General features: G+C 32.3%; 1 protein-coding gene across 1 annotated transcript in view; it reads right to left on the bottom strand.

The window, feature by feature from the left end:
* The window catches only part of PIK3CB (phosphatidylinositol-4,5-bisphosphate 3-kinase, catalytic subunit beta), a 123745-nt gene that overhangs the window by 34424 nt on the left and 75622 nt on the right, over positions 1–13699 (bottom strand). Inside the window, exons 11-14 of the mRNA XM_012724769.1 lie at positions 12640–12736; positions 9772–9902; positions 7376–7426; positions 1613–1801 (exon numbers count right to left, since the gene is read on the bottom strand). Coding sequence (XP_012580223.1) covers positions 1613–1801; positions 7376–7426; positions 9772–9902; positions 12640–12736 — 468 coding nt within the window. The remainder of the gene's footprint in view (positions 1–1612; positions 1802–7375; positions 7427–9771; positions 9903–12639; positions 12737–13699) is intronic.

Below are 13699 nucleotides of genomic sequence, written 5' to 3'. Positions count from 1 at the left end.
TGAAACTCACAGAAAGTTTTACTACCACGTTTAAGCCATTCAAATAATTTTTTTTTTTTAAAGACAGATACATCAGTCTATATACAGATGCCACAGGCTTAAAACAAGAAAAAGAAACCCTTTGGGAAATAAGTGGGGACTAGAAGGTGTTTCAGTAGACAGCCACATACACGGAAACTTTTCTTTTTAATGTTCTCATCCATGCATTTACTCTACACATCATCCTAGGATTCGATTTCAATGTCACTTAGGTGATATCCAAAAACCCCAAAAACATAAAATCAAATATTAGAACTTACCAGATAAATTTGAATTTGGAGACAACTAAACATAATTCTCAAAATTTATTTTGCTCTCCCCTATAACCAATTTCTTCCCAATTACAATTCTGGTATGAATTTATGTTGCACACATAATCAAAATCAAGAAGAGGAAGAGAATTTGCCAAGAGCAAACAACCCTGATGAATTTCACTGTGTTCTTAGTCCTTTCTAGAGACTTAGGCTTTCTGGACTTTGAGTTTCTTATGGTCTAAAAGCATATACAGCATAAATGAGGGATATAACAATATAACTACATAACATCATTCAAAAAAAATCACTAAAAATAAACTCAAAAGAAATCCTTTTTATACTTAATTTGAGAAATAAACAATAAATCAAAGACTTAAAAAGCACAATTAAGAGAAAAATATAAATATCTTAAAGTTTTTAAATGGTAAATTTACTAAGACCAAAATTTTTTGAAAAAATTGGATGAAATAAGGTAAATAATTTCAATTATCTTAACATGGCAAATGCATTTGTTCTGATTAAAACAAAACAGTTTAAGGATATTTCTACAAAGTATTAATGACCAACTGACTCTAATAAATACCAGTTTTTTGATAGAATCTTTTTTAAAAAATGAGCTCAATTCTTATGGGCTTTTTGGAGCAATATTTTTTCCTATTATGTTTAATGTACACATGCCTTACTTGCCTTCCACCGAAGTTCCACTGCCAATGCCCTATCACCTTCCCTATCCTTTCTTGTCCTTTCTCCATATCCCCTCTGGTTCACCATCAGTATATTTTTCACAAAATCTAAGAATTATATTTGCTTGTGTTTTTCCAGTTTGTTTTCTTTGGTTACTTATATTCCACAAATGAGTAAAATAATCTGTTGTCTTTCACTTTCTTGTTTATGTCACTTAGCATAATATCCTCAAAATCCAACCATTTTTCCCTAAAAGGCACCATTTCACCTTTTTTAATAGCAGAGTAGTAATCCATTGAGTATATATTCCACAATCTTTTATCTAATCACCCGTTGTTGGCATTAAGGTTGCCTGCAAGAATTTTTTGGTTCTTGAGAATGCTGCTGCTGCCAATAGTAGCATGAATTTTTTTGTAGTGTATTTAAATTCTCCAGGTAAATACCTAGTAGTGGCATTAGTGGATCGTTATTTTCAAATTTAATTTTTTAAGGAATCTTCATATCATAAAGCCTCAAAATTTCTCCTGAAGAGAACTGTCCAAGCTATAGCAATTATGTAGGAAAGGATGTTTTGTATGAAATTAACGAAGCAAAAAAATACTTCAAAAAGGAGTTAAAGAAATGAAATTTCTTACCTGAGCAACATCCTCAAGTTTATTCCACTTAATTGACAGTAGTAATTTTGGCAATGACTGTGGAAAATTCTCTCTACAATCTTGTCGCAAAGTCCAAATAAGATCCATTTCATTCTCACATAGTTGGGACAAGGGATCCCTATCCAAGATTTCTTTTAGTACAGCAAGAAACTTTTTTCCACCTCGACTCTAAAAAGAAAAATTACTCATTATAGAATTAAAAGAACTACCAGTAGCAAAGACTCAGTAGCAAATTTATATACAATGAATCAGGAATCACCTTAAGAAATTTAGTATGAAATACTAAGGATATAATAACCCCTTAAAATATAATATAGGTCCTCTTTTGAAGTCTTCTTTGTTAAATTAAATTTGAATGATAAGGGTAAAGGAAAGAATTATTCTCAAACATTTCTAAAAAATGAAAAAGAATATTAACAATTCAAAATCCACATAAAAACACTAGGTGGCAGAATTGCCATGTGAATTTTAAGCCATTTACTCGAACAAAATTTCTTTCCATTTTAACTTTTAATTTTGTAAACAATAATGAAAACCAAAGATAATCCAAACATGAAGTCAGAAAAAAAAAATAAAGAAACAGCTACCTTTTCATGCTTAGAAATGTAATAAAACTATTAAGATAAAGAATTTAATAATGGTTAAAACTAAACATAAGAGAGAGAGAACTATCCCCTTGTACTAAGCAACCCATAAAAGAGTAAAATAAAGGTCCTCTCTGGTGGCACAGCAGGTTAAAGCACAGCACTGAGAAGCTAAAGCCAATTCAGCATGAGTTCGACTCCCCTCCCGCCCCGGAGGTGATCCACATGGCAGGCAGACCTCTCCTGAACCGCCCACTGCTCCCCTCAGCAGTGTACTTCAAATCAACAATCTGCTCTCCACTCTGTCTCTGGTGAATCCTCTCACCACCCCTGCACCTGTACCCCGTTCTGTATGGATAAATAAATAAATCTTAAAATAAATAAATAAAATAAAATAAAATAAAAATGGATGATGGTCCCACTGCTCTTCTCTGGACCTACAGTCCAGATTTCAATAATATTAAAAGAGGTACATTTCCACCTATTTAAAGAAAAACCCTATGTTTATTTTAAAAACATGGGTTTTTTTTTTTTTTTTTTAAGATTTCCCAATTTATGCATACAGAACTGGAGTACAGGCCAGTGGTGAAGGGGCAGTAAGAGGATTCACCACAGACAGAGTGCGGAGCAGAACAGGCAGATCAATGATGTAATCTACTGAGGGGAGCAGCAGGCAGATCAGGAGAGGTCTGCTGTACCATGTGGATCACCTCCAGGCCGGCATCGAACTAGCACTGAAGTGGCTGTAGCTAGCTTGCAGTGCTGCACTCTAACCTGTTGTGCCACCACGGAGGGCCCGAAAAATCCTATTTTCAACCAAAACACATTTTTCAAAACAAAAAAGTCTGTTATCTAAAGGATTTTATAGGTATTTATATTCTATTATTATTTTACTTTATACTTGATGTTATTTTAACTAGCATTTCATATAAATGGTAAAAGTCATAAAACAAATTTCCCAAAGTAGTAATATTCAAAATACAATATGCATATATAAAAAGAATGAGGATGACATGACTATCTATGTAGAAAATTTAAAGGAGTCAGCAAAAACTACTAGAATAAGCCAAAGTTATATGATTAAGGTAATGAACAAAGGTAAACCGCTCTCCTATATAAGCAATAAGTGGAACTTGAAATTGAAATCAACACTATTTATCCTGACACCCCAAAATGTTTCACATAAAAATAACAATGTGTACAAGATTAATGAGAAAAACTACAAATACTGATAAAGAGCTACTTCATGTTCATGATAAAAAAAAAACACAAAAAACGCCAGTTCTTCCCAATTTGATCAATAGATTCAATGTACACCCAATCAAATCCCAGTAAATTATTTTGTGGGCATCAACAAATTGATTCTGAAGTTTACACAGATGAGATCGGGCGTAGAGAGAAAAGACTCAGAATACACCTCAAAATATTGAAAAGGAAAGAACAAAGGAGAAGGATTAGTAGTACCTGAATTACATAAAAATGAATGTTAAAGACAGAACTCACAAAAGATAATATAGGTGTAGGTCTATATAATCTTTAGGTTTGGTGATGGCGTTTTACATATAACACCAAAGGCATAATCCATTAATAAAAAGAATCTGAAGTTGGACTTTAAGACACTAACAAGAAAATAAAACCTTAAGTCACAGACAGGGAAAAAGTATTTGCAAAAAGACAAATTGATAAAGTACTGTTACCAAAAATATATAAAGAAATTGTAAGCATATATGAAAAAATGCTTAACATCACACGATCAGGAAATACAAATTAAAGCAAAAATGAAATACAACTACATGCAGTTAATAGATATAAAAACATCTATCAGAATGGTCAAAATCCAGAACACTGGCAAAACCAAAAGCTGTTGAGGAAGTGGAATAACAGGAACTCTCATTCACCACTACTGGAAATACAAAATTACTACAGCCACTTAGGAAGACAACTGCGCAGTTTCTTACTAAACATATTCACACATATGCATATAATCCAATAAGCATGCCCCTTTACATTTACCAAAAAGACCTGAAAACTTATACCCACACAAAAACCTGTACATGAATATTTACAGCCACATTACTTAAAACTGCAAAAATCCAAAAGCAACAAAGATGTTCTTCACTAAAAGAATGGATAAATAAAATATAATAGATACAGGCAGTGAAATAGTTTAACACTATAAGGAAATGAGCCATCATGCAATGAAAACACATGAAAAACTATTAAGTGTATATTAATAAGTTAAAGAAGTCAATGTAATAAAACCACATGATTCTAACTATATAGTAAATGAAGAGGGAAAACCAAGTAAACAGTGAAAAATAAGTGGTTGCCAGAGATATGGAGTAGGTTAGGGTGATAAACAGGTGGAGCACAGAGTATTTGTAGGGCTGTGAAAATACTGTGTGATAACATAATGATGACTGTATGTCATTCATTATACATTTGTCCAAACCTATTAACATGCACACCACCAAAACTGAAACCTAAGGTAAACTATGGACTTTGGGTGATCAAGATGTGTCAACGTAGATGAGTTATTAGTAATAAATGTACCATCTGAAAAGTGATGTGGACAATGGGAAGGAACGCATGGTTGGGCACAAGAGATTATCGAAATCCTTCTACCTTCCTCCCAATTTTGTTACAAAGGTATGAATTGCTCTTTAAAAGTCTTCCAATCAAAAAATGAAGACTTATCCAAAGAAGACATACAGATATTCAACAGGTACATGAATAAATGCTGAATACTACTTATCAGAGAAAGGCCAAACTCACAATTACATACTGTGACAATCCTGTTAAAACACATGAGAAACTATTAAGCTCATGTTAATAAAGAAGTCAATGTAATAAAATAATACAATGTACAATTTCAACTATATAGTAGATGAAGAAGGAAAACTAAGGAAATAGTGAAAATAGTCACAGTCCTGTGACAATGGTCCATATCAAAAACACAGTAACAATAAATGTTGGCAAAGCATGTGGCTAAAAGGAAACCTCATGCACTGTTGGTAAGAATGTAGACTTTAGTCTAGCCCCTATGGACACAACATGAAGTTATTACAACACTAAGAATAGACCTGCCATATAATAAAACAATTCCATTTCTTGGTATCCATGCAAAATGCAAAAACACTAATTCAAAGGGATGTATGCACTCCTATGTTCACTGCAGCACTATCGACATTAGCCAAGTTATGGACACATCATGAATACCCAGCGACAGGAGTGGACTATGGAAACATGGTATTTATACATGCTGAAATACTAACAACAACAGAAAAAGAGGAGCTCATGTTCAATGTAACAACACTATAAAAACTGAAGGGTTAAAAAAAAAAAAAACAGGACCTCCCTGATGGCGCAGAGGGTTAAAGCACAGCACTAAGAAGCTAAAGCCACTTCTGCATGAGTTCGATTCCCGCCTGCCCTGGAAGTGACCACATGGTGTGGCAGACCTCTCCCGACCCTCCTGCTGTTCCCCTCAGCAGTGTACTTCATCCATCTGCCTGTTCTGTTCCCCACTCTGTCTCCGGTGAAGCCTCTCGCTGCCCCTGAGCCTCTGGCCTGTACCCCAGTTCTGTATGCACAAATAAATAAATCTTTAAAAAAAAAAAAAGGGTATTAGGCTAAGTGAATTAAGTCAGAAGAGAAATATAAATACTCATATGTGGAACAAAGAGAAACAAAACAAAGGAACTGACTAAACCAAAACAAACCCTAGAAAATATAACTGCAGAATGGAGGCTACTAGAGGGAGAGTCGGGGTAGGAACAAAAGGGGGAAAGGTCCAATGTGTGTGATGAAGGACTACGTGTACTTTTGTGGTGGGTGTGAACCTATCCCCATAAATCATATACACAACACGAGCTGAAAACCAAAGTTAACGCCTCAATAAAAAATAGATCTATTCCTATAGTTTAAAAGATGTCTAATTAAAAAAGAAAAGAGAGCCCTCCCTGGTAGCGCAATGGGTTAAAGCATAGCGCTATGAAGCTATTGCAGACACTGCAGCTTGAGGTTGATCCTCAGCCAGGGGTGTGACCCACATGGTGAGACAGACCTCTCCTGGCCTACCTACTGCTCCCCTCAGCACTGTATTTCAGTGCATCTGCCTGTTCTGCTCCCCACTCTTGTGTCCAGTGAATCCTCTCACCCCCTACATCTTTGGCCTGTACCCCAATTCTGTATGTATAAATAAATATATTTTTTTTAAAACCACATACCAATTCTATATATGATTACAGTGATTTTATATACAGCACTTCAATCTAAAAAGGGCATACACTATTTTATAGGCTTCATTAGGTTTTCTCTGAAAAATGATTATGATAAATCATCAGAATTTGAAAATGAAACTCTCAGACTTACATCTTAAAGTGAAAACTTACTGAAAACAGAGTGTAAGTTATTCATTTCAGGAAAAGGAAGGCTGTTTTAAGTGAAATATTTCTAAAAGCTAGCACATCGACAATTTCATGGATCAAAATTAGACCCTAAAGATCTATTGTAAGTAAATATCCTGAAGAGCTAGGAGTAAACTAAGAGAAGAGAGGTGGAGTTGGCTGTATAATTGTACTGTGATTGTTTACTGAGCTATGAAAAGACAGCACTGAATAATGCCAAGATATAAAAACAAACCACAACCAGAAATGTGGCAGTAAGCCAAACAAAACACATAATCTTGCATTCTTTCACAAAACTGAAACAATCAATAATAAAAATATATATTGTAAAGTGTAAGTGGTGAACTACATAGATTCGACTGCTTGAATTAAAATAACATAATGGACTCTAATGACGGAAGAAATGAAAATTAACACCCATATTTTCTACTTTGTCTTCATGTTCAGTTTTTCCTTATTGCTGTTTTGAGATTTTTCAAAATCATATGCATATTATGCTATAATAGTAATTAGTGACTAAAATAACTCTCCCCACACACACACCCTTACCCCTTGCTATATAACCACATGAAAAAAGACTAGCTGCTTTCTTTTTCCTGGTTGTAGTTCACATCTGTCATATTGAGAGGGAATATTCCACAACTTCTGTAAATTCATTACCATAAACAAAAGGAAGGTAGCTAATGACAAGCACAATCCTTGAAGAAAGGACCGTTTAAAAAAAAAAACTTGATACTTTTGATACTTACTGATACATTAGCACTATCACTGCTTGCAATTTCAGCTGCCTTTTCAATAATCTGTTTAAAAGAAAAATTTTAATTTTAGCTCTTATATTTGTAAAATTTTAAATATAAAATGGCTATATTTGTATTTAAACTACAAGGAACTCTACATGGTTTGACATTTCTATGCTTTGTAATGTAAATATGACATTTACTTATTTATTAAGTGTATACAATATTTTTACATCATTGTTCATTTTTCTGCAAGTTGGATTTCTCCTCTCAGGTGTATCCCCCTATAAATTACCACCACCAAGACACCTATGAACCATCACCATAGGCTTAAAGCTCTCCCCTCCACTTACACATGATATTTAAATGCACAGTGGTATGCCACAGTGATTCTCAATTGTCAAGTTCTTGACAGTCAGGAAACAACAGTATTTATAAAGCATTCTGATTCCCAGGTTACTCTAGGACTGTCTATAGATAAACTAAGTAGTCCTGTGCACATATTTGGGCAGAAATTTTTAAATATATGTGAACATATCCTGGATATGAAAATACAAAGGCAGGGGAAAATTATTAAATAAAGAATAAGCTTTTGTTATTAGTCATCATATTAATATTCTGAATTAACAGAAATCAAAGGTAATGACAAGAGAAATCCTAAAAATAATTTTTAAATTCAAGTTCAAAGGGGGGTTTCATTATTGATAAGACTGAAACCCTCTGGCTAAGCAGGAAGATTAATGGCTAAAGAATCTGACAATTAATATTCAGTTACTGAGTTACATGATCCTAGGTGAATCATGTAACTAACCTAACTGCTGCCTCGTGTAAAATGCTGTGATAAATCTAGTCCTATGTAATAGTGCTGTAATGATAAAATGAGATTAGTTACTAACATTAAATAATAACTATAAAACTAACAAAATATATTCAATTAAATTAAAACAGGAATTTTCACTTTTTGTATCTGTATTATTTTATTTAGTGATGACATTTAAATTGCACAACTAAAGGAATACAAGTATAAACATGTTTATACATATGTATTAAGACTAAAATCTCCATCCCACATTGATCTTCAAAGATAAAGACAAAAGGAAATACTTAGTGACCAGTTGTAGATGACTGGAGCAATTTTAAAACAAGTCATTTTAAAGAGATTAGATTTCTCTTGAAAGATTAAAACTTTTATTTGCACAGTATATTATATTTGCAAAAAATGCTTCAAAAAAGCATATAATTCATTGTTAAATACATATCGCAACTGACACAAAAATAGTCATAGTAGAACTATCTAATATTTCACAAGTAATTGCAGTTTATGGATAAATTTCTATCTAAGGAATAAATACAGCTATGACACGAATACAGATGTGATTCAATGTAGATTCAATGTACACGAAGCCATGTGATTCTTAACATACTTAGGAATTCTACTGTAATAATCTCTAAATTTAATTTGGCTGCATATTACTGATAAGAAAATTATTTTAGAAGAATCTGAAATTAAAAAGTTACTTCCAATAAAAGTTAAAGGAAGAAATATTGAGTTACATATGTTTAACTTACATACTACTTGAAAAATCTACTATAGACAATTTTGGTAGTTCTAGATTTTAAAATACAATTAAGTTTAAAGATAGACTAATTTAAATATTATCTACCATAATATTACAATTACAAGGTAGTCTCAAATTGATTAAGGAAATAATCAAAATAATCAAAAGCTTATTTTTTATTTAATAATTTATTTATGATCTGAAAACTTTTTCAAAGATTTCTTCATCAAAATCAGCAAATGTGAAATAAGATGTCAAACCTGAAGCTAAAACAAGACATCTCAGGTTTCATTGTAAATTAATATAGCTCTATATTCAGTCCCCACCAGATACTGCCCTTGACTCCAAGACATATAACTTGACTATTAAGGATGTGTGTAGGAATGGAAATCCTTACACTAGCTTCCACAAAAATAGTAGAACCAAAGGAAGTATGCCGATGGTAATACTCGACATAAATCATCTGATTTAAATACCAAGTCTAGCACTATAATAAGCTCTCAACCAACATGTTAGGTACATTTCACGGTGTATTTTACATGCCCAGAGTTACATATGAATGCATTTATACCCCTTTTTAAGTGAAAAGAAGCTTATTGAATAATTAGGATTTTCACATTTTATAAAGGAGGACCTGAACTGCAGAGATGCCCTAGTTCACTAGGGCAGTCAGAAAGTCAAGAATAAAGAGTTGTTTACTTGCTCAGAGGTCTTTGCATTGAACTAAGGTGTCAGTGGATGTGACAGTTTGAAATAGAAATAGATGTCTTATAAATCTTAAACTACAAATATTATAAAGTCATGAACTAATAATTCAAATACTTCATGCCTTTTAAATAATTAACTTACCTTATCAAAGGGAGGATAATAGTAAGGTTGTTTTTTATTCTCTGGGAATTTGATATGCAATGCTGTTGCATTTTCAGTATATGGATTTGTTTGAACAGTTCCCATAGGATTCAACATTTCTTCAAGTTCCTCTAAAATATGAAAATAATTTTGATTCTTCAATTATTTTAAACTAAACTAAAAATTTTAATGGATTCTGACCACATAGGTTATTTTAAAAAGTGTGTGACCCCATGGGTGATTTGGTGATGGGAAGCTCATAGGGATTACAACGGAGATGAAAAAAAAGCACAAAATGATGTAAAAAACAAAACAAAACTATTATATTATTTTTTTTAATTAAAAATATAATTGTTTAAAAAAAAAAGTGTATGATCCAGGGAAGTTTGGCAGACAATTTAATCAGTAAGCCACTATTTTCTGTTAAAGCTTAGCACAAAAACTGAAAAAGCCAACAAATTATATATATTTTCAAAATGAGAACGTTAACAAAAATTACTGGTTACCCATTTCTTCTTGAAAATTAATCAGAATTGTTCGCTCGCCACCAAAATTAGAGATTCCATAGGAATTTCTATTATTTCATTATTGTATATGGCTTTTTTAATCACATGCAATTTCATTTCCATGGTAATCATAGTACCCAAACTGATACTTTGAGAGTCAAAGGCATTCTTTTTAACAAACATAATGTTATTAATGTTCTTATAACAACTAATACAGTTTAACAACTTTTCTGGTAGTTTCTGTAGCATACCACTCAAGTGGTAAAGACTCCTTTAACTTCCCCACCTGCTTCTTCCTCTTTCTTCTCCACCATCATAAACATGATCCATTCACAGAAATGTGCCCGGGGAGTCTTATAATTACAGTGTTGTTACAAAACCCTAGAGTTCATATAACTTTTTCACTTCACAAGTAAATGAGTAACAAGTAAAATACTGAAGAGACATTAAATTTGAGATGAGAGAACAGTTAGCAGTACAACATAAAATCTCTCCAAACTAATTTTTCTTTTCTTACACTAATGTTTAACCCAGATTTTCTCTCTGTACTTCTGAAGGAAATAAAACAGTAAGTACATTCTATCTAAGTCTCATATACAGGTAGTATGCACACTCAGAATTATCATCCAAAGCTTGAAAATCTTTACAAAGTATTTACAACTTTCAGATCCTATATTAGCTTTTTGCTCAACATATTTAATATTCGCACATATCAGATTCAATTTTCACTTGGACAGAAGCAATTCTCGTGAGTTGAAAGCTTCTAACGGTGCTTTCTTGGCATACTTCAATCTGGTATGCTTATTTGTTATACCAAACATAACCCATCTAAAGTGAAATCTAGCATTTTAGCATTGTTATCGTCCCAAGCATATAGGACTAATCATTTAAGAGTATTCACAAAAAGAGCTCTCTAATATATTACAGATAGTACAAATTGGTACAATCTCTATTGAAGAGAAATTTGTGATTTTTAAAATTATGAATTATTCTTTCATTTAACCCACTTTTGGGGATTTATCTGAAACACATACCTGCACTAAGCAAAATTATATAACATTGTTTTAAGTATTAAAAGGTAGCTGCTTCAGCACTCTGAGGATGTGTAAGAGTAAGAAGGCAACAGACTATATAAAATGTATTATTGTGTGCAAGAAAGAGAGAAAAAGAGAAATCAACATTTGTATTTCCTAATAAAGATTTCTAGAAAGATACAAAGCAACCAATAAATGCATTATATACTTTTCAATGATGACTTAGGAATGCTAAACAATAGCTTATTTGTTGTTCTTTTGTTTCTGGCTTGTTGGGGGAAAAGATGACAATTCTAGAGCCAATACAAGAAGAACAAATATGTTAAGTGAGTAATAAGAAATGATTATTTTTCACCCTATGTTTTGTTAGAGATAAGTCAATTTATGCTATCAAAATTGACAAGTTTTCTAAAAGTACTAATTAAGTTGCTTAATCATTCTGGAGAATGTGTGTATCTAAATTATAATTTTTTGCAAAGTACATTGTTGAAGTGAATAATTCTTATTTTAACTGTGAAAATATAATTCCTCTTAAAAAATCTGCTAAATCCACACTTAGTGAGAATTTTGGGGGTAAAGGTAGGAGAAGGTAGAAACAGAAAAGACACACACACATACACATTAGACTACAAAGACTTTATACATAGATAACTAATTATGCAAAAACAACCACCACAAAAAAGATGAACTGAAAAAGCCAAGAAATTCACAATTTTACTAACTACCATTAACCAACTATGAAGATGGGCTGGGGACAGAAAGGAGAAAATCAGTATAATGCAAAGCGAAGAATTTCTGACATTTCAAAAAGCACTATGTGATAATGGAAAGCAATCAGTCTTTCATACAAATCCTAGGTTTGAAGCAAGTATGTAAGACTAACTTCTTATTGCTGAGCTGTACTTTCCTCATCTATAAAAAGGGTACCTCATAGGACCACTTTAAGTAGCATTTGAGCAGAAAAGGCACATGGAAGGTGCTCCTCTTAGCTCAAATTTCAGACTAAAGACAGCACATAGATATTTTTACTATAGAAAGTTAGTACAAGTAGGAGTGATAGACATTGTTTTAAAGATGTTGTTTCTTAGGAGATTTTATCTCATAAAACTGAAAAAAAAAATGGTTATAGCAGGAACCTAATCACTAAAATATATTCATATATAAATCACTTCTGACATATTAAAATGGTATGTGGAAATCTTTTAGAATAAACAAAGATATAAAATGATGATTTCATTTTAACAGAAAGAATACTGAGTCAGAAAGAAACATTAACTAGTACACATGCCAAAGTTCCTCTAACACTAAGGATTAGATATAAATCTTACCAGGAAATGAAGACCAGCTGTGCAGTATTATGTCACCAGATCTCAGTTGTCCTTTAAAGTCAAAAACCATTGTATTTACCCACGCTACAGGATAATGCTGTTGTAAAAGAGACCATTGCATAAATATGCTAAGAATGAACTTGAAGGTGTGAACATGTAAATGAACTTAGTACTGTTAATATTACTGCTAGATATTTCTAGCATTCTGGTTAATATACCCCCCTTACCCCCGCCAAATACACATAGAAAGATGTTCATTTTTAAAGAAAACCCCTAAATGTCAATAACTGCCTAACAATCTGTATATCCCAAAGTTAGAATACTCATTGTAAAGATACTGATTATGGTGAAGAATTCTTAATGGCTGCAAATGTGTGTGATATAATGTCAGGTTGTAATTTTTAAGAGCTTTCAGTCTAGATAAATCTTAATGTTAAATAAGATAATGTTTCTAGTTATTGTGGAATTTATGTATATCTTTACAAAGGTACAAAGGAAGCATCAAGGTAACAAGACTTTTATGTAGACACTTGAACTAATTAACATGATGATAATGTAGTAAATACTGTACAAATAATGTGATACTATGAAAAAATTCTCTATCAGTAGAGATTAAAATACTAAGGAACTAACTCTTCCATAACTTTTAGACACTGAAATTTATTTTTAAAATACCAAATGATAATAACCACAGGAAATACGTACATTGTCATGGTAAGAACAAAGACATAAATTCATGTAGACAAATACAGTAACAAGCTTTTTAAATAATGTATAAAAATTATGTCTCTATTCCTCAGAAAAAGCTACACAGAGAAAATGAAAAATAATGCAATGACAGTTAAGAATGTAAAAAAGATACACCATCATTTAATTACAATTTCAAAATCCAAGAAATTCTGAAAACTAAAGGTTTGTCATAACACCTGACAGAAAAACATGAGCAGGAAAAAAATAAAGTTAACTGATAGTCTTTTATATGTGCCACTTAGTATGAACATTCATGTATTTCCCTGCTAGATAAAGGTGGGTTTGGTTACAGATTTTTGCCCCAGATGCC

Source organism: Condylura cristata, unplaced genomic scaffold, assembly GCF_000260355.1.
Source record: "Condylura cristata isolate star-nosed mole 26May11 unplaced genomic scaffold, ConCri1.0 scaffold00014, whole genome shotgun sequence".
Taxonomy (NCBI): Eukaryota; Metazoa; Chordata; class Mammalia; order Eulipotyphla; family Talpidae; genus Condylura; species Condylura cristata.
This window is presented reverse-complemented; position numbering and strand designations above follow the sequence as displayed.